At 42.8% G+C, this 27,068-nt stretch overlaps 1 protein-coding gene across 4 annotated transcripts in view; it reads left to right on the forward strand.

Moving 5' to 3' along the window:
* The first annotated feature begins 418 nt into the window (after window positions 1-418).
* Window positions 419-27,068, forward strand: part of GAB3 (GRB2 associated binding protein 3) — a 69,416-nt gene continuing 42,766 nt past the window's right edge. For 2 of the 4 annotated variants that reach the window (XM_076347357.1, XM_076347355.1), the window contains exon 1: window positions 478-719. In XM_076347357.1, the coding sequence (XP_076203472.1) occupies window positions 648-719 (72 nt within the window). In that variant the 5' untranslated portion in view covers window positions 478-647. Of the gene's footprint in view, window positions 868-27,068 lie in introns of all 4 variants that reach the window. The other 2 variants (XM_076347358.1, XM_076347356.1) reach the window with 2 other exon arrangements.

Below are 27,068 nucleotides of genomic sequence, written 5' to 3' on the forward strand. Positions count from 1 at the left end.
AAGCTGAGGTGGACATTTCAGTGCAGGCAGGGCACGGCAGATGTGCGGACCGGCGGCACCGCGACCGCTCCCCCGGCGCTGCCCGTGCCTCCGGCGCCAGGCCACAGCCCTTCTCCCGCCGTCGAGGCCGGCCCCGCCCGGGGCAGCGGGCCGAAACGGGACTTCACCGGGGCCACCGCAGCCACCGCTCCTCCCGGAGCTCCCAAAGCTCGGCCCTGGTGCTCACTCACCCTGCTCCCCCGGGCAGGGGGGCCGTCAGCATCCCCGGGGCGCCGGGCTCCCCCCCCCCCCGGCGTGCTGCGGCGGCCGGCGGGGCCGGGCGCGGGAGCCGCCCGCGGGCGGCGGCGGCGGCGGCGGCGGCGGCGGTGGGTGTCGCAGCCGCCGGCTGCGTGGCGGCGAGCCCCGGCCGCCCATCACGTGCTCGGTGTGTTGCATTGTGTTTGCGGCGGAGGGAGGGCTGGCCGTGTCAGTGATCAATGTCATGACTTCCTCCTCGGGCTGGAGCGGTATCAGAGCACAGCTGAAGGAAGCCGATTACTGCTGGTTTCAAATTGGCTGGGAACAATACCCGCACCCGCACCCGCACGCACAGGCGCACGCAGCCCGCACCCTGGCTCCCGCGTCGCCGCTCCGCGCCGGGGGGGAAGATGAGCTCAGGGGACGTCGTTTGCACTGGATGGCTCATTAAATCACCCCCCGAGAAGAAACTCAAGAGATACGTAAGTGCAGAGGCTCTGCTGATATTTTTTCTCCCTAAACGGATTTCGGCGTGTGCGCGGTGTCTTGCTCTTCCTTTGAAATGTCTCGCCTGCTTCGGCTTCGCCTTGGACCAAAACAAAAAGATTTACAAGTCCGTGCGCTGATGGAGTATGTTAGTTTTCACCGATATTCTTGTGCCCTTTGGAATTAACCTTTCCCGGCTCGTAAGATTATACTACTTCAGTTGTTACGCAACATATCTTAGGTTAAAAACCACATTTTGGTTTCAGTTAATGTTGCCGTAACTAACAGAATTGTTGTAACCGAATTTCAGATGTCACTTTTCCTGGGAAGGGCAAGAACCTCCTGAAAAAAACTAATACTTTAAATTCGGAGGCTCTGCTTTGTTAAGATGCTCTGTAATTTCTATGACACTTGCTAAAGGCAACATCTGCAATAGTTTTGTTTACCAATTTAATATGCCAGAGGCGGTTGCTAGCAGCGGGCTTTACTTTTGTCTGCGATAAAGAGGTGCTAGAAGATGCCATGCTGTAAAGTTCCTGATAGCTGAAAGGTGAAGGGGGCTGGTGAGGAGAAGCGAGCACTGCATGCACGGAGAGCTGCAACTGCATTATGTGTAAAGGGGGCCCCTTGTTTCGTTCTGTATCTGCCTGCCTGTTTTTCTGGAAAAAAAAAAAAAAGGGTGTGTGTTGCAAACATAGGAAACTGTATCACTGCGGGGCTGCGAGGAAGGCACTCCGGGTAGAAATAAATGACCCTTGAAAAATTGCTTGGGACAGCATTAAAAATAGGAGCCCATCGTGGGCCATTTTGCATACTCATTTGTGATGGTTCTTCATCGGGCGTGCTGTTACTGTTGTTGCACTTCTGGAATCGGTAATACTCGTTTGAGTCATGCACTTCTAACCTAACTTACCCCAGAGCACTGCACTGTACTAGAAGGATGCCACCATATGCGTCTATCACGCTCCCGAGCCATATACATAGCTTACATCATTTGTCGTATTCACTTCTGTTTATCAGCATTTTTTCTGGACTGCTGATGTTAGCTTTTTCTAGTAATATGAGGAATAACTGTCTCGTGAAGAATGTGGTAGATATCATTTGGTAGTGTATTTTTTCTTTGCACTAAAAACTAGGAGAAAGGATGATTTACAGATGTTAGAATTTACTTTTAACTTATTCTAAGCCAGAGTTTCTTCTTTTAGATCACAGTATTGCATTGAAATGGCTGAATATTTGCTTTGTTCAGTTAGCATTTTCCAATTCTAAAATAACCACTATGATGTGTCTCAAGGGAGCTGCAAATAAAATATGGATATCTAATTTTTGCTATATTTCGTAACGAGTGTACTAATAGCACTGTATAGCAGGCACTAGACAATGTAAGAGCCACTGATTCACCCAGCTGGTATCATTAGTAACTCTGTCAGTGAAGCTATTTTTGATGACTCAATATTCATAAAAGGGCAAAGTAGAGAAAACAGAATGTGATAAAGCTGGGATTTGAAAGCCCCCATTATACAGTCAAGATAATAGTCACAACAGGGGCTCTGATCAGCTCACAAGACTAGTTGCAGTCTGCTCTGCTCAGATTTTGGACTACAAAACCTAGGGAAATTGGGTCTATGTTATTCTTCAAACATCAACCACTAGATTAGCCAGATCTCTGCAGATCAGGCTTTGTTTTCTGGTTAGGAGGATAAACTACTCTTTTGTCCATAATAAAGCAGAAAGAAATCTGCTGCAAGTACAGCAAAGATTAATGTCCTTTCTCATATGACTGGTTACACAGTGGATGCTACAAACCAAATGCAAATTGTCTCTTACCCACTGTAAACTATTTTTTTTCCACTGTTTACATAGTTTCACCAGCATGGTAGCTTGTGCATCTTGCACTGGGGTGGTAGATAGCTCAGGCTGAACCACAGTGACTGCTTAAAAACAACACAAGCTTTAAAACAATGACTGTTTAAACTGACTTCAGTAGGTATCAAGTGTCAACCACTTACAGGAGAATGGTGTTGGCTCTGGTTCTGAACTGACAACGTACATAAATCCCCAAGCTTTACACCACCCTTTGTGTTCAGCTGGCAAAACCCATGGTCTGAGCTGAAGCTTCCAGGGAGCTTCAAATGCGGGCTCGATCTGCTGCTCGTTGGGACCTCTCTTACACCGGAGCGGCTCAGTTGCTCTCACGGGGTTGTCTCCCAGTTTACATTTTCCTGAGTTCAGCATCCGGCCTTTGTAAGGTCCGGCCTGAGGGTCTCTTGTTTTACACACAGATAAATTCTTAATCCTCAATCTATTACAATCACTAAGAAAATCCAATTAATTTCAGTGGAATCTGTAGTTAGGAGACCAGACAAAGTGATGAATTCAGGTTGTGTGACTGGGAACTGCAGACAGTCCCACTGAAGCCACTGAGAATATTTACAGTGTTTATAAAATTAAACAAATACATCTTTGCAAGATTGGAGCCTAAAGACCAAAGTATACCTTCATTTATGCTTGTTCTCTGATGAAAGCAATTAGGTTTTCTACGCATAAACAAGTCAGAATTTGGCTCTAGGTAAGCAGAATGTTATTTCCAAAACTTTGAAAAGCAAAAAGCAGGTGTTAAGAGTCTGTATTTTTCCTGTAACATCTTACAAAGCTGATGCTCTTAGTAGCGCTATTCTTAGAAGTGTTTTATCATTCCCTAACAAAGGCTGCTCTCTTACATGTGCAGGAAACGAATATGAGATTAATTACCCAAGTGTAACTTTCTGTAAAAACAGAGCGCTTAATGCTAAATGCAGAGAATTCATTAGAAAGCACAGGGAGCTTCACTTCAGCGGGCAAATACTCTAATAGTGGTTTAATAGCATGTACAATGCTTTTCCCTCTGTCTGATACTTGAACCATGAATCCACCACGTCAGCCTATCTAAAGAGGCAGTTGTGCAAGGAGTCTCCCGGGAGAGCATTTGGTGTGTGTTGCAGTTCTTTGTCCCCTAAGTGTGACCTGAAAGCTGTGCTGCTCTCATTTCCCCACTTGGTTCCAGCTCTTCTCACCGGTCGGGGCTGTGTGGGCCTGGAGGGTGCCAGGGAACCCCCGAAGCTCTGGGGGAGCTGGGTACGGGGCAGGGGAGAGAGAGGAAGAAGCTGCTACCAAAAACTAGGAAGTGGTGGTGGTGGAGGTGAAGTCCATCATGCTCTAGACCAAAAATGCTAAGTTTCAGGCACAGCTTGACACTCAGCCCCACGGGAGGAAAACCTGGCCCCACTGGAGATTTTTGGTATTGATATTAGTGGCTCGTGAGTACCAGCCTCTGTAGGAAATTAGACGTCACGGGAGAATCTGCTTCAGGTTTGATGGGTTTTGCAGTGCCTTATATTAGTGCTGAATACATCCAACCAGGGATTTAGATTAGGCATTCAGAGCCGCAAGGGAAAAAAGTGTTTACGTTTGTTTAAAAAAAAAAAAATTCAGAAGGCTCAGGGCAGTGGTGTTCATGTATCCCAATTCTGTAATGTCAGCCTTGAACAGCCAGCTTTTTGATACTTTTCATATGGAAATATATCTGCTCGCTGACTGGTAATATTTGTTTTCTGTTTATTGGAGAGGGGGGAGAATGGTTTCATGGCCTAGAAAACAAAGGAATTACTACAGCCAGTGCAAAAAGTCACTATGAGGGGAAAAAAGACATGGAAGAAGGCACAGAGGATGTCTAATGAAAGAAGAGACTAGTGCCATTGAGAAGACACATTGTTCATGTGCTGGTAAGGACAAGGAGACGGGATTTTTAACAGGCAGGTAATTTCAACCTCTCCTCAAATCGCTCTGCTGTAGTTTGTCACACCTGTGAGGAGCAGCAGCGGTATTAGCCAGCCTGCCCGCCGGCTCCGGTGAATGGCACGCCAGTACTTAGTGTTAAGTTCCGTGGTTTGCAATAGTAAAGGGCTATGTACAGATGCTTGCTTGTTGTGAGTCAGTGCAGCTCCATTTCAGCCAATGCTGCACAGCTGTACCCCAGCTGAAGAGCTATTTTTAATCTTCAGTACTATACAAATTGATGAGGGAAGACCACTTGCTCAAAAAAAGGCAAGTTTCCCACTTTACTTGAGTGACTGGATTCTTCAAACATTCTTGAAAATCAAAACTCCTTGTCAGCATCTCTAGAACAAGAGTCCAAAATGGACCCCATGTTAGAAAATTTAGCCTTGCTCTTCTTAGCACACTTCTTCTTGGAGTGTCTGGCCTGGGAAGGCAAATAGAGGTGTAAATTAATGTACCAGATGCAAAGCTAGTAAAGCAGTGTCCGTTCCTGCTGTCCCTGCGTGAGGGGCTGTAAGTGCCGTCAGAAGGGCACGGCAGCAAGTAGGTGCAGACGGACGTCTCTGACTGTTGGGGGGATCTGCCTGAACTCGACCACAGCACCCCACTGCCAGGGTTTTACAAGATAAGAGAATCTAGACGACTTCTCCATTTTTAGCTGAAGTTCTGGTATTTATCAGGAGAACAAACGGGAAGTTACTGGCCACTAAGAAGAAAAAGTAAAGTAGAATTATGGAAGAGTTTGCTCAAGTAATAGGAACAAGAGTCCCACAGCACTGCTAAGGGTGGGTGGGATGCGGAGCGTCTGCTCTCTGATCTAGCGTTGGGCTGGTGTCAGCAGAGGACACTGCCACCCTCGCCTAAAAGAAATCCCCAAGTGGTATGTGAGGTCAAGTACCTCTTCTGCTGGTTTGGGATTTGGGGGAAATTTCAAAAAAATAACTATCAAAGAGAAATCTGAACTTAATTTTTGTCCGTAAACCTTATTTATTTCCAAATGCTTCCTACAAAGCCTCACCTCTTGAGCTCTGTCCCCTCTGAATAGAGAGTTACGGCCACCTTTCATACCCTGCTGGAATCAACATCCCGAACTCTCATTGAAATATCTCAGTTAGTTTAACCAATTTGTGCAGGTTTTGTAGCTCTAGTTTATAGGCTGGGTGGGAATAGGAGTCCCATGTGATGGAGAAAGTTGGCAGAGCCTTTTAGCTGGTTCTAGTTGTAAGTTTTGTACCTATGTTTTTCCTGCTGTTACTTCATTTTAAAATCCAGTGTATAGTCTGTCTGGTTTGTATATTAAGGAAGAACTTAATTTTGAGAAAATTAAGACTTCCATACAGAAGCTCCTGTGCTGCAGATACGTGTTCCCTTCTCGGTGAAATCCTGAACAAATTGATCTCACTGGTAAAATAACAGCAGAAAATTTATTTTAGGGAGGAGTTTCCATCATTGGAGTTAAACATTTGTAATTAGCTAAGTGCAAATCAGACCATTTTCCACCACTTAACCTTGTTTTGGTAGGTTAAGTGTGATGTTTATTCTAGACCATTTTCTTCCATTTTAACCATGTTTTGGTAGTTTAAATGCAATGTTTAATGAGATAGGCTGACTTCTAAGAAAAAAATAATTTCTAAAAAACACTGCTGTTCTTGGCAACCTGTGTATCAGAATGTTAAGCAGAATAATTTCCCTTGGACTATTTATTTGGGTGGAGCCGTAATAGCCCTGAAGCCCCAGTTTAATCTTTGACTACATGTTTTCAGTGCACAGGAATGTCCAGCTATTGGTTTCTATTCAAAACAGAAACCCGCAAGTTATCAGGTCTTTGCATTCAAAAATAGAGACTTAAAAAAAAACATGCTAGTCTGAAATAGAGAAGGAAATGTTGACTTGAGTGGTGATTAAACTAGTGATGCAATCAAACATGTCTTAGAGGAAAAAGCATTACAAGTAGTACTTTGGTGAACACTTTGTTGTAGCATGAAAACTATAATATGGATAAACACATGACTTCTACCAATAATGCATTAAAATGCTATGAATGTGTATTATGCCAATTTGATAGGTTTTTAGGGAAAGGAACAAGTTTACTCCTATAACGTTACTCAGTAACAGTTGTTTTATTTGCTTTCTTGTCCTTTTCATTTGAGTTGGAAATGAATTAGTAATATGATAAGACAAGGAAAAAATGCCATCTTTGAAATGAAAATTGCATGTCAAAACATTGCATCCAGCCAGATAAAATAGATTTTCCTCACTTTCATTTAACTGTTGAATAAAGTGCAAGACTTCAACTTTTTATTTTTTTCTGCTTTACAGTAATATCCTTGACTTATTTCAGTTTGCGTTGCATCAGAAAAAAAAACGAACCAACAAACATATAGCCATGCAAAACTCAGTTTTAAAATCTGCTGCAACTTGGTATTTGTTAAAAATAAACCAAAACTGATGTCTAGTCTTCATGGCAGAAAAATACTGCCTTTCTGAGGCTAACTCATTTGTAGCTTTGTAATTGTTAGAAAGAGACAACTGTTCTTAGAGATTTTGTTATTCCCTTCCCTTCTGATGCCAGAAACTCCACCTGATCCCTGCAGTCAAAACGGTTTTGTAGCTTTCCACCATAGCCTTGAACAGCGCATTTCAGTTATTCAATATCCTTTCCCATAGAGCATTTTACAGAAAGGCAGTAAAATGTCATTATTAGTGTGCATTTAAAATTACTTCAATGAAGGTGTTAATTTAAATGGAACTTAGATTGTCATCTGAAAGATTTTGACTTGTTTTTGACAATGCTTTTTAAAAGACAATAGTTTCTGCGAGCCCGGTTAGTGGTAAATATTATTCATCCCGTGACTCCCAAGTCTCGGGGACCGTGGGTTATGTATCCGTATTTCTGTTGGACAGAATAATGGCCATAATGGGACCCTTTCTAAATTTGCGACTGTGGTAATCTCAGCAGAGTGCATAGTTTGTGAACAATCTGTTTTTACATACCAGACTTGGAAACTGTTTGTAGAAGTTCAAGGATTTTACAGTTGTGAAGCGATTTTTTCAAGCTGACATGAACTGGTCGTGCCAAGGAGAAGCCAATAGTTCGGAACAAGCGTGAACTATGTTTTACTTGCAGACTTTACAAACTGTGCAGTAAAGCCACTAAGTTTACAGAAGTATTGCGTTTATAAACGCTGGGAAAGCTGAATGTGTATGCCTGCTGTAAAGCTGCGCTTCCAAGATCTGTTGCCAATTCCACAGAAAAGCCACCGGCATTCAGAGGTGACTGTGTGCTGATAAAACCGCTATGAGATGAGAAAAAGCATCTGAAGAGATGCCAGCTGAGTTTACAGTAGCAACGAAGAAACAGTTTCACGAGAAGTCATACACTGCTTCATGAAGGCTCACTGCTATTCCAGCTACTACATCTGTATTGTTTACTAATATTTATAGTGGAAGCTTTGCAAGCTTAAGAAGTTTTATTTTTAATAAGTTCAACATTTTGAACCCATGCTAAGAAAATGATTGAGCTCTCACTCAGGCCTTAGGTTTAAAAATAAGAAGCACTTAAGTAGCTCAGGGAATTGTTTTTTTGAGATACTTAGGCGCGTTGCTCCCACTGAAATAGGATTTGCAAAATGTTTTCACTGGGCACTCCTCTGACTCCAGGGCTGTTTGTAAAGGTCTTCACTGGCTAATTTTCCCTGTAAAACAGTGGGGTTTGAACTGCCAGCTGAAAATGGGACTGTTACTCCAACTTCACTTTGTGCTTTTTAAAATGTTCCTTTTTGACGGATAACTCTGAGCGTCGTATCACCCTTGAGCTATGGCTTATAAAATAATGGTGAACTCTTTTTGAAAAGTGAGAGAAAAACACCAAATAAATCCCATCATTATTTCGGTATCCTCCCTAAACTCCCGCTTTCGTCTGTGCTGAGCCTGAGAAATATTCAAGCTGAAACATCATTAAGACAAACAAACAAAAAGGTTAGGGGACAGTCTGATTGGCGTAGGAAGAACAGGCTTTGTGACAGTGACACTGCTTTGGTTCCCCTGTGCATCCCTCTGCACTGGGTCTGCAGACTGGAAACCTAATAATACTGGCTTGTAAAGGGAAAAATAGAAGCATTTATTGAAGTGTTCCTAGACTGCAATGCTTTAACATTTCTTTAACAGTTTTCTTATGACAAATATGTTCTTTTTTTTTCCTTTTCTTTTTTTCAAATTCACAACTGAAAGTACTGTTGCTATGTTACTGTAATGGTGTGTAGGCTGCTAAATAAATAGAGGGAGTTCAGTCCATGCCAGAAATAGAAAGCCAGGTCAGAGGTGACATTTGGGACATGTTGAGAAAAAAGAGAATATATAATTATTTCTTTCCTTCCTATCATTCTCTTCAGTCTCATTAACCCCAGACTACTTAGAAGGAAATTACAACAGAACTTCTGGACATGTGAGAGTACTAAAAATTGACACCTCTAGAGTTCCACTAAGTCTTTTGGATTTGTTTTTTGCAAGATCAAATTTGCAAGGGAAACTGGTAAAAGCGTGGCACCTCGCACACTTGTGAATTGAGTAGCTACTTCGAGGTATCAAAGGGCATGGGGAACTGTTGAAAATTCACTCTGCAAAGGTGTGCTCAGAAGGGAAAATCTGACAGAGGGAACAAGCTTTGAGCCTGCGAAGCCAGAAACAGGAAATTTGAGTCCATTGTCCTTTTTGGGATAGTCTGGCAGGTTACCAAGGACCAGATATACAAAAATGTGCTTAGGCTCTTCTGCGAGCAGCCCTAGGTACCTGCTTGCACCTTCAGCTGCCTAAACACCTCTGTAAACCTGGCTCGTGAACACGCATGAGTGCCTCGTTTGTAGAGCAGGGTCATTTTTATCCCTCCTCTGCTGCCTGCATATGCTCCTCGTGTACAGACCATAGCACAACAAGCTCTCATTTAAGCTCCAGCGGCTGATTCAGTAAATGGTGGGAACTGCAAGCTGCTAATGTGCGAACGAGAGCCCAGTCCTCCCTCCATCCGTGTCGGTCAGAGCAGAAGCAGCCCTTATCCTAGGAACGAGCACTGCAGCCTCGTTACTTGCAGACAGCGGCCTCTGACTTTATTTCCAAAATGTTATCGCAAATGCTGGATGCTCTGGGCTGTGTTCCCCTCGCCACAAAGCTCCTCAGCCCCCTCCCAGCCCCTTGCGGGCATCGCTGCGGGCATGCACAGCACCCCCACGCTCTGGTCCTGCCTTGCCCTTGGCCCCGCTGCTCTCGCGTGAGCATCGGCAGCCCTGGGCCCGCAGCAGAGCAGCTGCGAGCTGTCAGACCTTCCCGCTGGCAGGAGGTGGGACACAGAAACGCGGACCAAGCTCGCTCATGTGTGAGTTAATTTAGCAGCTTTGTAATTAATCTGGGAGATATTATCCTTAAATATATATGTTTACTTATAAACAAATTATTAATATGACACAATATGAGGCATCTAAGCTCTTTGTGAATTAGGGAAGAAGCCCACAGCCATAACCTAAACCAGTTCAGTGCCTGCAATCCCATTAGAGACTTCTTTGTGGTATTTTTGTAGTTCCACAGATCTGTTACTTTCCTACAAAGAAACAATGTAAATGTGTCCGCTACCCAAGAGACCTTTGGACCTAAGGCATTCCAGAAAATCCCACATTTACCATAAAACTTATAGAGGAGAATTAAATTAGAGGGTACAACAAGACCCAATGATGCTAAGTATAGTTTTTCTTGTTCCTCAATTGCAGGGTCTTTAAAATTTTCTTTTTATTTGTTAAGACTGCTTGAACGGAGGGCTGGAATTTGAATGGCTAGGAGTATTTCCTAACACGATGGATGCGAATAGCTGGTTTTATAAGAAACTTTCCTAATTTTCAGCCACAAGCCAACCCCTAGTGCCTTAGACCTTGAGACATGTCCGCAGAATGTCTGAGGTTCTGTGTCAGAAAATGAACGAGTAGTTTAAGATTCATCAGGGTTGTTTACTTACTTACGTTAGGAGCTTGCTGCTGCTGCGATTGGAGGCATTTCTTGTTTTCTAGCACAACCAGTATTCAGCCCCAGACTGAAGGAGAGGGTGTTAGAGGCTTTCTTGTCCCCTGTGGAGTTCAAACCCTCGTTTGGGCTCTGTCAAATCCTTTACCCTTGCCAGAGACTGCATTTATCTCAGACCCTAAAGAGCAATTATTGTGATTTATCTGTCTTCGGAGTGAATAAGATTTTACCAGGCATTTTCTACACAGAAATCTCCAGCCGGGAGAAGTGCAGCCTACAGCCTGTCCTTTCCAGGGCTTTGTTGCCCATGCTCAGCAAGTTGCCCAGTTTTAACCATCAGCAGCAGCATTGCTAAATGGAAGGGAGGATGAATTACACCCTCTGCAGTTCTGTTATGTTATCCTCCTAAAGGACCCATTTGTCTCTCATTATATTTCCAGGTCCTCTGTGCTTGAAATGATCTTCTAAACTTTATAAGTAAACTTGGTTTGCTGGCTGGTAAAGTACAGCTGTTTACCCATTAGAGTATTCCAAGTGGGCTGCAATGACGTTTGCCTGTGCTCTTTGTTGGAGCAAACAGCTTGATTGTTAAAACTGAATGAAGTTATGTCGAGGCAGAAGATGGCAGACACGGCCAGGTTTCAGATAAGTTGTAGTTAGCTGGGTGAAGATTAAGTATCTTTACACTGCTGCTTTAAATACCCAAGGACTCCCCTCACCGTGGCACTTACCTTGTCGTGGGTTCAGAGATGCTTTAGTGAAGCTTGCCATTCGAGAACGGGCGACACAAGTTTGGGAGGTGAAGAGCCAGAGCGAGCTTGTGCGAAGGAGTAGCCATGCAGTCCTTTCCAGAATAGAGTGATGGAGAGGGATAGTCATAGAGATGCACCCCAGTGATATGTCTCAGGAACATTTCCAAGCAAATGATTTGCATGTAGTTTAGCAACCTGAGCTATGTGAAGATTTCAGCAGTGGTGGACCTAATTCTCATATGCTCAGAACTTACTGTGCACCCACAGGCAGGTTTCAGTTTGACTCGTTCCTCGGGTTTACTGGATTTGGAAATGGAACTGGGATCTCTATATGAGCATATCGTTGTAGATTTTACTTCAGAGATTTTTTTTTTTTTTAAGAAAGCAACTGTTTCATGTGCCGTCTATGTGTAGGAATAAAAGATAAGGAGCAGAGGAAAGCACTCAGATATAAGACCTTGTACTATTAATGGTCATAAGGCCTAGGATCGTTTTGTTGGAGGGCAGCTGGTCACTTCGGAGTTGCACCTAGGGTTGCTGCGGTCAAGGTACTTGCTCTGAGTGGAAACATGGTCATGCAGAATCACTCCAGATCTAGTTCATGGTGCCAGTTTAGGGCAGGATCTTCATGGTTCCTTGCTGGGACTGACAAGAAAAGGCGTATGACCCTACACAGCAACAGCAGCAAGTGAGTATGGTGATGTAGCACAAATGAGTCTGTACCATCAAGCAGGAAATTTTACCCTTCCAAAATAAAATGCACCCATAATGGACAGAAAGTCCAAGTAAACATTGGCTTTAATAAGCTGCTGGAATTGGGCAGGTGTGCAGTCAAACTGGAAGGTTAGATCTGAAGCTTTCATTTGCATTTATCAGTTTGCATAAATCTGCTTGGAATACCTCTTTATCCTCTCTGAAAAGGTTTCAAATATAAAGTATTTAGACTCATCAGAAAAAAATATCCTGAAATAGAAATGGCACCTCATGTTCTCTAGCAATACAGTAGCTTAAGGAGAAACCAGAAGCCAAAAAAATGCAGTCTCAAACTCAAACCCGTTATGACCATATTTATGGGGAACATTTAAATAATCTGAGCTGTTTCCCCTACATATTCCTTACTACTAACAACAGTACCTTATGACTGGTGATACCTCATCTTCATTAAACACTGAACTTGAATATCAGAGTTGAGCTTCAGGCTTTTCTCTTTAGCTTTTGTATCAATTGGCTGGATGCAGATCAAGCACACAGCCAAGGACCTCAGCAACAAGGGGATGGGGAGAGAAAAGCAGATAGGAGGATTTTGCCTCCCGGTGGAACCCCCCAGATCTGCCATTATCAGCACTCCTGGTAGCTCCACTGTAACTGGGAGAGGTGGTATGTGGTATGGGAACTGCAGCATTTACCAGCTTGTAATTGGAAACTGAAGACAATGAATGGATGAGAATATGTTAAAATGCACAATTTCACTTTATTTTGTGTAACATCTTTCACACAAAACTTTCCACTCAAGGAGATTACAGCCAGATAGAATTATGGTGAAAAATTTCAGAGTTGCAGAGAAATTGGTAACTTCTTAAAAAGAGTAAACTGTCACTGAAAAATCTCACTTTCTATTTGAGAGATAAAATCTATGCATGCTGCAGCCATTTTTGCTTTGCCTGGCATAAGATTTGCATGACTCACAGCCAGCAGCATGCTGAGGACCTGGAAATACGTAATACAAAAGCCGATGCTGGCTGCTGGCCGCTGGCTGGGGAATTCCCGTACCATCTTTGAAATGATGATCCTGTTTGATGGGGCAACACACGGAGTGCGAGGCAAGTGCATGTGATGTTTCTCCCCTAGGTGAGGTTATTAATCTGAAGGGTGAGAGACAGCGTGAAGCCTGCTAAACACCTACTATCGTAGCAGTCGGTCCCAGCTGGTGAGGATGGGTGATGTAATGGATCAAGCAGGAGGAGAAAGTTTTCAAATGGGAGGGTGTAAAATTTGAAAGGCTGCACATAGGAATGAAGAGCCGCAGTCTTAATTTGAGTACACAGGCAGCTCAGCAGATGGCCCAGCAGATGAGTTGCTATGCACCACGGTATGTGTGAGAACATGAGAGTAATGGCGAGGCTCCACGCAGAAACGTAGCCCTGCCCTGTGCATGGTATGGGGTAACATCACATGCCATGTTCCTTACCCCAGCTGGGCCCTCCGTCCCCCATCAGGGCGCTTTGTTGGCTTGCACACCGAGCTTTCCACAACAGTATTTCATATTGCTGTTCTGCATTACAGCAATTTCCTCCCCTGTGTTTTGCCTTCCCTCTCCAAACAGAGCAAGAGCCATCCCCAGAAGCGTAGGTCCTTGCCAGTCACACTAACACTGACGTGGCATCGCTAACTTCTCCTCCTGCCTTAGGCTGCAGCTCTCAGGCTGAGCTGGCACCTCTCTCGGGGTGGAAAACCTCCTGCTTCAGGCCGTAGAACAGCCTCACTGGGATGTTTTGGGTTTATTTCCTACAATTCCAGTTCCTCCAGCAGTGAAGTCCAGCAGCCAGAGAGATTTCATATGCATCCTATGTGACTTCCACCTTCCCTAATAACTGCAGCTCTTTGGGAATTTTAGGGAAAAACTTCAGAAAATCTCTAAAAATCCATTCTTTGTTTAAGAACTGGCCGGTTTGCATCTGACTTTCTCCAGGGGATCCGTTTTGCTGCTTACTGTTTGTGAGACTTTTGGGCTCCATTTGCAAATCACCTATGCACTTATAGCTAGAACCTGGAAAAAGCATCTTTACCACTAATAGCTTAGAGTAGCCATTGCCACCTCACAGTCACGTTGCGCTGTCGCTCAGCATAACGGTGTTAGGAGCTTTGTTTTCTCCAGTGGTTTTCTAACAAACCTCTGTTAATCTGGAGCAATATATTCATATGGGCAATTCCAATAATCCATGTTTTGTGATACAGCAAAAATCTGTCTCACTAACCAGTTTACATGTGACATTGATGAAATGACTACCACTAAGTTGTTTCGAGAAACTCCATTTCCAGTGCAATCTGCGGGAAAATTACACGGGTGTATAACGATGCGTGAATTCTCATCACTATAATTATGCTGATAAACATCTTCTCAGATGTTCTTGGGATAAGTGACATCTTTTTCCTTTATCTTAAACCGCTTCTGAAGCAATATAAACTAAACTGGGAACAACGTTCTTTTTTCCGGTATCAGAGCATTCCCATGGTATACTCATGCCAGCAGATACATGGCAGCTCAGCTATGCTAGTAAAACGGGAGACAAGCCCTTAGACTCAAGCAGCAACGACACAAGCAGTGGTAATCCCTGCTTTCCCACACGCTATCCTGTCAGATTCCTTTTATCATCTTGCAGTCTTAAGAGCATAGTTCAAATTTTGTGTCTCCTTCGCCCTTGGTATATTTACTTGAATTGCAAACAAAGAGATGATTCTTTAATCCCTCCTATTTTTGTTATGGTCCCCTGGAGCTGGCACTAAGACTACCAAACGCACTGAGCTCATCCAAGGGTAGACTGTCATTTCCATCGTGGGTTGGCCAGTCATTGGGACAACAGTAATTCTGTGAGCCCGCCATGAAGTTTGTTTGGACCAGGTGGTGGACTAGGATACATGGGTGAGGATATTTCACTATTGGACCTTTAAAGTGTGTTTAGCAAGGACAATGTTCTGATCTTCCATAATTAAATTCTGTATGTACAGCAGCCAAACAAAAATCCAGGTCTATATTCACTGTTTGTAAAATAAAACTCTCTGAAGTGTCTCTCAGCCTAAGGACTGTGAGTCAAAGTGGAAGGTTTTATGTTAGTAAAGGAAAAATTAAACATAATCATCTGTCTTATTGTAAAGCAGCAGAAGGATGTTAAAAACTATGTTATGCTGGCTCACATTTTTTCTACATAAATGAAATTTTTGGTCATCGTACATGCTTACAGTAAAACAGTTAAATAGGAAATAGTGTAATCCATTATGATTTTTACATAACTTTTTCTTTCATAACATACTTGTGCAACAGAGTAGTCAGAATGTAATAATCAAACTACATTTTTTCCATGCTTGAACATTAGTGGCCACCTGGAAAATTGCATGCTACCTATATTCAGTGAATTGGCTGAGTGAAGAAGTCACCTCCAAGGAAACTAAAATGAGTTTTATGTGTTTGGGTAAGTTGACTTTTGCCAGCAAGAAACATAAAGAGGACAAAAAAAATCTTGTTTGCCACCATTCGTCCTTGGAGATGGTGTCAGTCAGCACCGGGGTGCTAACACCGCTCACAGACCCAGCCCACAGCCGCCTGACTTGTCCAGGGACTGTCCTCACATAGGAATGGTGGCAACAGGCCTGACGTGTTTCTGGTAAAGACACTGGAAGAGCCTCCAGAGCAGCAAAGAGAAATGCCCAAGTGCTGGAAAAAAACTTAACCTTTTGTAGGAAGATCTTGTAGGAAGCACTGACCACTTCTGACAAGGGCTCTGCCATTGCAGATACCCCTTCTGCCTGTAGCACTTATAATTGTAGCGTAGCAACTTATTTGAAAAACTTTGGCTGAAACGGCCAGTTATCACTCTGCTAGTGCAGGGTGTTGCCTCTTCTCTTCCCGGTAAAAATGCTGAGCCGCGGACGGGGTCTGTTCTGGGAACGGGCTACAGGCGCTCTTGTTAGTCAGCAAATACCAGAGCCCCAGGGCAGGGAGTCAGCAACAAGGAACGGGGAGGGGGGGGACACGTCCAACACCTGTTGGTAATCCAGTTATTAAAAATAAATGTTGACTTGATAAACTTCTAACCAAAAACCTGTTATGTCAGAAGGGGACTCTTCTAATGCTCAGCTCCTAAGGTCAGGGGTGTAACTGTGATAAGGCTGGGGACATCTCAGCTGGGTGGAAAGAAGAGCTGAGCTATCCAGATAGTTATCTAACTACACAAGGCCTTGGCAGCTTTGACCCCTGTTCTTTGGAAACCCGTGTCTGACTATGTTATATATTTGGCTTACTATTATTCCTGGATTTGCTCAACTTTTTGGTGAAAATGTCATTAATTACTAATTTAGTTCAGTGGAATAAGAAAGAGTCCAACTGTGTATGCGTAGTGCATTTAGTGGCTTCAATCCTTAGCTTGTAATTGCTCTTTCCTGAATATGATGCTGTTGGGAAAATTCTTAGTTTCACAGTGTCAAGCCATTAATTAATCAAGGACCAAACCAGAAGCAGAGCACTGTGGAGAAGATTCTTAGGTATCGAAAGTCACTGATGATAGTAAACTTCTGGGGAAATGGTGCCTGGCTGCGGCTGGGGAACTTGCCTTCCAGTTACACGTTCCCCTGGCTGCAAATGCGGTGCTTGCTGCTTTTTTCCCTGCGCAAAGACGAGGCACGGCCACCGCATGAGTCATGGGTCTGCGCTCAGCTGTGCCTGACACATGAAACTCTGGAGCGGGACAGAAGCAGCAGCTTTGTGGTGTGGGAATGCAATGCAAGACACACACACACACACACAAAAAAAAGGGTCTTATGGCCAGTGCAGCCCAAGACTTGAAGGGCTCTTTAGAGGCTTTTGGCTTTGCTGCTTTTGACTGTATCCAGCCAGCCCCACCTCTCCCGCCTTCTTCCTTCTGGTGGTTTTCATGGCTAACCCTCAGCATCCATACAAGTGCTTCCCTGGCCTCCTTGGGTAGCTGTGACCCGTGCTAGCCCACAGGAAAGCAAAGTAGCCACAGGATGAGGAAATGGCAAACAAACAGAAAGATCTCTGGTTGTTGTTTCTCTCCCTTGAACTGCAGCTTCTTTAATCACACGTTGCAAAACGGATTGTGGAGCAGGGTCATTCTGCCCGTGAGGCGGGGCTGTGGTCCTGGAGCTCTAGAGGAGCAGAGCTGCTTCTCTCGGACAGTGTTTCTAACACAGAGCACATGACATCTATCACTTAACGCCATGACAAAATGGTGTTTCTAACACAGAGATGAAGCAATTTGTGAAGTGAAATTAATCATAGGTATATGTCATGGTTATTGATGTAAATGCAGATTAGAAAGTACGTATAGCAACAGTCTATTTCTAAAGGCATTGATTCTTTACTGCAAAAGAATGAAAGTGAAAATACCCTGAAAAACAATAAAACAAAGAGCACTGTAGCTCTGGCTCTGCAAAAATACAAAAATTTCTCATTGTATGCAAGAAGTGGTATGGGGAAGGGGCATGGGATTATTTTAGTGCTTCATTCATCTTCAGTTGTACGTTATGGGTCTGATTTTGCACCTGATTTTGAAAATCCTGAGTTCCCCTTTTAGCTGTCAAATAGGAACGAACACAGAATCAGCCATGGGGAAGGAGTCTTGGATTAAACAAATGCAAAGTCCTAATCCAGCTCTCCTTCAAGGCAATTGGATTATTCTGCTTGATTTTAGTAAGAATTGAAATAAACTATAATGGGGAGGAGACTCAGGTTACAGGAGCAAAATTAGCATTCAAGGAGATGGACAAAGATGTCCTATGGCATATTTAAAATACCAGCAGGATAGTCTTCTACTGGATTTATTGAAAGATGAGTACCCAAATATCCCTAAATTCCTAGATAGGCTTAAAACTGTCTTCATTTTTTTCAATAAATCATTGTGTAAATTATGTAAATTGTAACTTCATGACAGTAGCAGTGCAATAATATTAGTAAGCAGTGTAATTCTCAACTTTCGTTAAGAAAGTCACAGAATAAAATATGAACATATGTGATGGGTTTAAAAAAATGAATTCAAACAATCAGTAAGACCAGAAGCTCTGTAAGTGCCGAATTATTGTTGCAGAAGTATTCTTTTTATCTATGGGTCATGCTTTCCAAGAAACGAGTGAAAAATGTAAACACTTCCAAGCATTTGTCCCTTTGGGCACAGGGTGTATTAAACAACAACAACAAAAAATGCTTCATGGACAGAAAAGAATTGTTGGCCGGGGCATTTTAGACAGAAGCCAGTAACGCCTAACTTGGTGAACAAGCAAGAAGGAAAAACTTGCAAATGGTTTTATCACTTGATTCATGGAAGTTCTCCATTCACCTTGGTTTTAAAATGAAGCCTCCTTCAAGTTTAAAGAAACAAACTGGAAACGTTTTCATGTAGTCAAATTCAAAGCAGGAGATGGTTGTGGTAATTACTGGCAAGCAAATAGTAAATACTCTCAGAGGTGAAAACCACAGAGCTGGAAATCATGCCTCTGCTAAGCTGGGTCAGATTCTGTGCTTGATTACACTGCATGAATAAATTATTGGAAGACACATGTCAAGCTCTTTTTTCAGAAGTGAGAAAATAATACAAATTCTTACTTTTGCAAAGCAGGGCAGAAATATGCCAAAGACCGTGGCATCATTAGTTTGCTGCATTATTAGTTTAGAGGTGCCCTTTTGAGTAATACAGGTACAAATATCCCATTGCTCCCAGGCTAGACTGTAAGGTTTGTAAGATTGTATAAGTTATTTAAGCATCTAAATCCATTTTGTTTCCTGTGTCAGCTCTTTGATGTTGGTTTGATCCCACAATAAAAAGTTAATCGGTATATCAAAGATAGGCTGAGAACCCATGCTGATAGGGTGAATGAAAATTGGCAGCACCCAGTCTTTTGTTGATACGGACATTAAATAATGGCACTAGGACCGTTTCATCTAGAACAGGAAGCACACTGGAATGCCGTAAAAATCAGTAAGGTTGCTCTGTCTTTAAAATCTCCTGGAACCCAGCTGAGCAAATATTGTAACTTTTGGAGCTGCCGGCTGGCAATAGTAACGCTTCGTGTTTCACCTCAAGTCTTCATCTGTCCAACTTCTGCTCTAATTGCACACGAAAATAGCTATAGCAGTGCCACAGGAAGGATCAAAGTCAGAGCAAAATTCTTTGAGTTGTACCTGGTATAGACCAAGACCATCAGAAACCACAAATTTCAGGCAGTGTTGAGTGCAAAACCAGAAATTGGCCGAGGCTTTTCTGTCTGTTGCAGTCCTTGAAATTTCCCCAACAAAATACAGTTTGCTGGGCAAGGAGTCGTGTTGTAAAAATCTCCCTTGCCTTCTTTGGAAGCTTTTTCAGTTTTCCTCCACATTTTACAGTCAATCCATCAGCTCTCTGGAAAGACAAGTTTTCAGCATACTTCCATAGCTCGAGACAGTACATTGTATCGCTTATCTTTATCATGCAGAGTACGCGTGGTTTTTGTATGTGTCTGATTATTCCTGTAACCTGCTGAAATCAGAAAAGGAATTTTTCCCTTTGTTTCGCTAAGGCCAGGATGCATTCATCATCTTCCAGTGTGATACTGCTTTCTCCCTCTACATCAGAGTCCTTGGGAACAGAAGAGGCACTTCCCTTGGCACACCCCTGGGAAACAGCTCCCTGGGTGTTTTGCAATGACTTCTAACACAAACATCAAGACAGCATCACCATATGGTTCTTCCTGGGCTTTGTAAACTATTAAAAAAAAAATATTTTCTACTTAGGAAAGGCTTTTCTATCAGCAGAAGGACTAGATCAATCATTGAACTTCCTCACAAGTTCACGTGTATGCCTGTCCTTTACCATCTCTCTCAGCCTGTCTTTTAAAAGCCTCCTGAAAACATCAGCACCGTGTCAATGTCCTCTGAGCGGCCCGCATCTCTGCTACAGCCACACTTACTCTTTGGCTGAAAAATGTCCATAAACTTGTATTTTAGAATCCACTTACTTCTGGCTGCTTTAGCAACGTGTGCTTTTGTCACACAGATCTTTGTCCTGACCAGGGGGTATTTTACCTCCCAGTCGGCTTCATTTGAATCTAGCAGTTAGATTTAACATTTTAGTAACCACGCCAGCAACACACAAGCTGGTTGGGTTACTGACTGCGGCATACATGTTACTTTTTACACTGCATCCTAACGAGTCACATTTACAAACTGCTTCTCTGAAAAACATGGTAAGAAAGAGTCATAAGCGAAGGAGAAGAGTAGGAGTAATTCTGCATTCAGATCTAAATTTGTGTCAAGTGTGGGATGAAGTTTAAAATAAGAAAAGATAATAGTTGGGGTTCTGTTGTTTCTTTCCACCTCTTTGAAAAGTCATTTTTGATCATACTCTTTACCTCTTTAAAAATGTACTTTCAAGTGATGGACCTTTGCTAAAGTGTTTCATGAGTTAAAATTAACCTTGAAATTTAGCAGGAGGTGTTACTTGCTCTGCATTTTTCTACTTTATTTTTTCATATCTGACCCGAAATGGATACCATGCAAATGTCTCTTTGTGGTTTAAACAAATAAGCCATGAAGTCAAAAAAAGGAAAGCAGTTACTGCTTTCTGTGTACAACCACTGCTTTCAGATGTCTCTTCTGTATTTGCTAATGCCTGTGACTATGCTCCATTTTTACTCAAAAATATTCTGTGTTGTTGGGGTAGGAGGGGTCAGAGGAAGGGATTTTACTACTTTGGTTTTCTCCTTGAAGGGAACTCCTGCAGTATCCCTCCCCTGGAAATCAGCAAGGACCTGGGGAATGGCACGAGGATGAACCTTGTCTTTCCCTACAGAATGCGAAAGATTTGTTATTCAAAATGTCAGTTAATCCACAGTAGAAAGCTGTAAAGGTTCCAAACACGGTGCCCATCCCCAAATGCCCCTGACAACATCTGTGGCTTTACAGACGTCCTTTCTACACGCTGTTCTCTGCGCTGTTGCTGTGTGCAACACCCAGACAACAAGGGTAACACCTTCTCTCTTCTCGTTCAGGGCCACCCTTTTGGGGTACAATGTGCAAGAATTATCTCCGCCTTCGCAGGACAGAATTTCTCTCCTCTGTGCAACTCTGGCTTCAAGTCTGTAGACAGCACTTTGCATTGGTATGTTTTAATGAAAGCCAGAAGAAAACAATAACTTCATTATATTTTTCCTTTTCCTCCTTAGTGTGTTAGTTTATTTGTGTCAACTTTGAGCTTTTGGATTTAATTTAGCCTAGACCGTTTTCAGTTAAGATGAGGCACATGGCTTTAGCGAACTGTGAACTCTCAGCAAGTTAGCTTTGCTACTCCTGTTAGACATTTTCTTGGTCCTTGCTCTGCTGGAAGGTTTGATGCTTCCAGACGGGTGGTTTTTTCTCATGGTTTGTTAGTGAATCAAAAAGGTCTTGCTCCACTGTATTCTGATCTATTTTATTTACTGATGATACATACTTCATGGCCCTCTAGTTTAGCAAAATTTTTTTATAGAGAATAAATAGAAGATAAACACAACTGAATGATCAGTGACTGTTCTCTTTGTTTAAAAAATATATTATCCTCTATATTCAGAGTTGTTAGGCATTCTTTGCACTTTTACAGGTCTCCAGAGATTGGGTCAGACATTTATATAATTAAGAGTTAAGCGTTCTAAAGTTCAAACCGCTTTGTTCTTTCATCTTCAGTCTGGTTTCTCACATTGCACTTCAGCCTTTGGTTTACGTACTCGGAAAGTGTTTGGTTACTGAGCTGCCTTTCTTTATAATACTGTAAAAAATCAAAATATATGGTAAATTTTGACTTTTTTAGAGACGGAGAAAAGTGGAAGAAACCCATTGTGCTGAAGCAGCAACACAATGCAGTCTTGCATGTATTTTGTGTGTAAGCAAATGAATTTTGGTTAAAAATAAAAGGTAAAGTTTTTGAGATACAAGGTAATTAATTTGACTGCGTTCTGGCTTCTTCTAGAAGAGCCTACCCCTTCCAACTTGAAGTTTCTAATTACTGACACAGCTGATAGTGAACTGACCGCTGCTGCAGGCATAGGAAGACTGGAAGTGTAAAGGAGGTCTAGAGCTTGAATAAAACCTTTCCCGTAACTTAAGAAAATAATAGTGAGAAACCCTGTAAAGAGCTCTCTGAAACATATGGATTATGAATACACAGAAGAAGAAAGATCTGTTCACAACATTCATACAGTCCGTTAGCCTCAAGTAGATTTACAAAGCGTGTCTGATGATATTCTGGTTGGGGGCTGCCTGTTATTCAAGGGAGCTGTGCAGAACCCACCCTCAGCTAGCATCTCCTGTGGAAGGGGTGAGCGCCTAACAGCATCTGCGCTGAGCTTGTCCGGCTGAGCATCTTCTAGGTAGCTGGGAAATGTACTGCCTTGTTGTCCAGACTTAAATTCCTTTTCATAACTATAGGTAAAAAATAAGTGTGTGATTCAGAGTTTGGCTTCAGCTGACCCATGGGTCGAGCTGCTGTTGTTTGTTGTTGTAATTTCTATAGTTACATTGGAAGCACTCTGGGCATTTAGATATGTTGACTGCCGAAAGCCAGAAATAACTAGTTGGAATAAAAGTGTTAATAGTCTGATGGCTGTGTGTGAGTCATAGCCACAGTGGCCTTTGAGACAAAAGAGAGATTGCTCTGACTACAGCAGTGGAGAAAGCCCTTCCTCTGTGCAGCCTTACATGCTCATTGCAGGTCAAATTTAAACTTCCTTAGTCAGAGCACAAACAGCTCTTATATTTATACAGTCCGAGCTCCCATACCCCAAGATCCCTGTATCATAGAATCATAGAATCATTTGGGTTGGAAAGGACCTTTAAGATCATCAAGTCCAATGGTTAACCTAGCACTGCCAAGTCCGCCACTAAACCATGTCCCTAAGCACCACATCTACACGGCTTTTAAATACCTCCAGGGATGGTGATTCCACCACTTCCAAAGAAATACTTCAGGGACCATTGCAAGGCTTGCAGAAGCAAACCCTGCCTCGCTCTTGCTGCTGAACCCCGGGGAGACTTCTTCCCAGGCAGCTCCTGGACAGGGAGAGGTTAATCATGCCTGCTGGTTTTGCATGGCCCACTTGCAATTCAAAATAAGCGGGCATCCAACGTTCAACACCCAAGAAGATTTCCGTGTACCTCTCATGCACACGTTCATGTATGGTGCTTACTCGCCTCTCCGTGGTGCATGGCTTTTGCATTAGAAGAGGAAGTGTCCTCTCAGTTTCGTACTATACACAATGTGTATGTTTCAAACACATACTGTGAAATAGCATTTTTCAGAAAGAAAACCTTCACTGTCTTTGAAGTGAGAAGATGGTTAAATAGGAACACGTCACTTAGTTGGAGTCAAGATTCTCACTTCACCTTGCCAGGCACTGCTCAGACTTCGGGCAGTGAAAACGGCAGGGAAAACTTGGACTATAGCCCAAAAAAATGCCGGCTCAATTCCTTAAAATATTTCAGTTTAAATGAGGTCAAAGACTATTCCTGAGCTTGCTGTGAAGCGTGTGTTCAAGTACCTTCTGGAACTGGGATCTAAACTTGAAGGGCAAATGATTTGGTTATAAATTATTTGGCTTTTTTTGGTACCCTCAGGAAACAGCCTGCAACAGAAGAGTTTCTGTCAGGTTGAATTTGGGAAGTTAAATACTGCACTTATCCTTTTGGATTTGAGAGATAGGGTCCTTTCTAATTGTGCTAACCATGCTGAAGCCTCAGGATCAAAGTGCTCTAGGGTGTTTGTTTGTTTGCTCTGTGCTCAAACAGCCCTTATCTCACATCACTTTTTGTGGGATTCAGTTAGCAAAACCAGTGACTATGAACTTCATGCTTCTGCTTACAGCTCCTGACACAATCATTGCTCTGTAGACAGAGCAGATCGTGTTGAGTTTTGTTGTCAGTGTGAAGACACAAGACCAGGGGCTGTGGCATTACAGTGGCACAGCTTCCTGCTCTGTGGGCAAGCCTGGAACTAGGTCAAACAACAAAAGCAAATAATTGTTGAAGTATTAGAAGATGCGTATCTTCAGGAATGGGGCAGGGGGCTCTCAGCTCTGTAGCCAACCTGCAGACCATTTTTTGCAAAGACTTCTGGCAACTTCATGAGAATACACGTAGAAATTCAGGATAATCTAACGTTTTTGCTGACATGAAATTTGTCTGTTACCATGAGAGAGCATCTCAATGCGGAAGGACTGCACAGTGCCGTGGTGTGGGATGCCTACCTGGGTTTGTGTCGCAGTGCGGTGTGCCTATCTGGGTTTGTGTCAGAGGCCCAAGAGCTCTGGATGGAAAAATAAACAAACCTTGGGATGCTTCATGATGAGGAGCAAAACCGTGCGGAAAAAGAGCTGAAGTCTGAAGCAAGTCTGAAGCAAGTCTGAGTAACAGGCTGTCTCTTCTGGGGCTTTGTTTTTCTGGTATAGTAGAGAAACAGCCTAAGTCTACAGGGAGCTGAGCTGCAGTGTTTTGCATCTTTTTTTGGTGGTGTTTATTTTGGGGATTTGTTGTTGATTTTGGTATGGTAAGACTGCTCTCACACCTACACAGTGAATTATGTTATGCCTAGATAGAACCCCTCATCGCTGGCCTACTTTACACTTGCTCATCAAAGCGTGAACTATTACATATATACCATGACCTGGTCTTTGTAATGATAAAGTGATATCAGGCATATTTGCATACTTGTTCTTAAATAAAATTCTAGATGTGTCCAAATTGTGACTGTAGTCACCAGCTCAGAGTCTGCTAATAGTGAGAGCAGGGGGGAAAACCCACATGTATGAGAAGCTGATAAGAATCTGTTAATGTGCATTATTCTCGTGGTCCTTGTGAAGATGTATGGCGGCTTCTCACTGTACAGCAAGCAAAATTATTGGATCGAATTGTTGGAATTAAGGTATGGTGAGAAAGACTAATTACTCAGCCCTTGGATACCTTTTAAACTGTGGGTGAATAGATGCCCCATGCTGTGACGGTCCGTCACTGCGTTTTTGACATATGTGATTGAGGGTAGAAAAAGAGCGTTGCATGCAACACCATTGATCACAGGCTACAAGTTTTTTTCCATCTGGGAGTACTAGTAGTTTTATTTTTATTTTCAACGGCTCCTCTCATGATACTTCCCCAAACTAGTCCAATCAACTTGAGGAAGTTTTCCTATACAGAGCATTAATTTGCGTAGAGCAGTGGTATCGCTGATTTTTATAATAATTTAAATGAGAAAGTAGAAATCTTTGAATTAAATTATAATTTCTTAATCTCATTTTTTTCCACAGGTACTTTTTCATTTATTTCCTTGAAATACACTTTCATTAGTTGCTGTCTAATGATTTACCACTAAATGGAGTTTTTAGAATAAATGTGGCACTTATTTTTGCTAACAGAGATACTCTATCTCCGTCCATAAATATCTAGGCATTTGTGTAGCTTAATATACAATTACTCATGTTCTTTATGTTATAATTCTGATATTAAAGAGGTACCATTGTGGAAAGCTTTCCCCCAGCAGGGATTATTTTATGTGATTTGAAACCAGCTGCATTTGAATGGAATTGGAATTCAGTAAAAATGCACAAAAGCATTTAAAAACTTTTTTAAAGCATTTAAAATTAATAAATTATGTGAAATTACCTACAAATAAGCTAGGGGTTTTTTTTCTGTGTTAAATTTTTCACCCTGTTTTGATTGCTTTTTTTTTTTTAAACTTATTCACATACAAAATTCCAGTTTCTTTGACACTACCTATTTAGAAAGCAGTAAGTGAAATACACGTAGGAGTCAGAACTTCAATGCAGACTCATAAACTGCACAGTCCAGTACCGCTTCCTTCTGCTGTTTAAGAGAACTGCTGTGCGCTGAAGCTCAAAGGCGTGATGTTACCCTTCTTACCAAGTTACACAATTACATGTGATTGTAAATCACATGTGCTGATACATATCGATAACACACCTGAATTGCCTTGAAGCTGAAAACCTGTGAATGGCGTCCGTGCGTAAGAGTGTTAAGTATGTTGAACTTGTGTGTTAGTGCTTATTTGCAACAGAAACGTGACTTGGCTTTGGGACAGCTCTTGTTTTGCTGGGCAGGAAGAGCCGAACCTTTGATTTCTTACCCACTATGAAACACACTCCTGATCAGAAACAGCACAGATACAACCACCAACTGCAGAGGTGGGGAGAGCTGTTGTCCCCCAAGCAGTGCCAAGCAGGGAGGGCTGATGCTGGCAGCAAATATCTGCAGAGAGCCGACCGGGGAGGAGATGGGGCTTATAGCTGGGCTGGCCTGGATATGGCCTGAGTGTTCCCCAGTGCCAGGGGATCCCCAGCTGGCACTGCTTGGAGTTTGATGGACAGAAGAGTACAAAATTACCTTTTTCAGCCAAGGATCCTGCCCACCAGGTGATATATGTTCAGTTGTTCAAAGGAATATCGGTAAAAGGCCAAGATCATTCCTACTCCAAATTTTAAGAAAGAAGAGTCAGAAGTAGCCAGTCTGCGGGTGAGTCACACAGGAAAACACAAGCACACATGACTTGTACTTAGTGATTTTGCCTACTGATGGGTAAAATACAAGAAACAACTAAAAGCTTGCTTTGAAAAGCCTTTGTTTGAAGTATATGTTTCCTTAATTCTTTGGGAGCTCCCAACAGCTCTGCCGAACGACAAGGGACCGTCTAGGTTAGGTCCTACCGTGCCTTTACCAGCAGTGGCACCATGTGTCAGAGCTGGTGTGTGGAAGGACAGAAATGACAGCTCGAGCGCCGAACAGTTACGTAAAAGCTTTATCTAGGGCTTAAGGTGGAGCACGGCCTGGTTGCGCAGGCTGGCACTTACTCACCTGGGAGCAACTGGAGCTCTTGCAAGTGCCATTACAAATTCCAGTGCACTAGTTGTGATTGCAAACTCCTTGGGTCAAAACCCGTCTTTTTTTGTTTTAATGTTTTCGTCTAGTGCAACAGGGTCATGGATGAAGGCCATCAAGGAGTATTACAATACCATGTCTGCATCTAGCCCTTTTTT

The sequence above is a fragment of the Aptenodytes patagonicus genome, chromosome 9 (assembly GCF_965638725.1).
Source record: "Aptenodytes patagonicus chromosome 9, bAptPat1.pri.cur, whole genome shotgun sequence".
Lineage (NCBI taxonomy): Eukaryota > Metazoa > Chordata > Aves > Sphenisciformes > Spheniscidae > Aptenodytes > Aptenodytes patagonicus.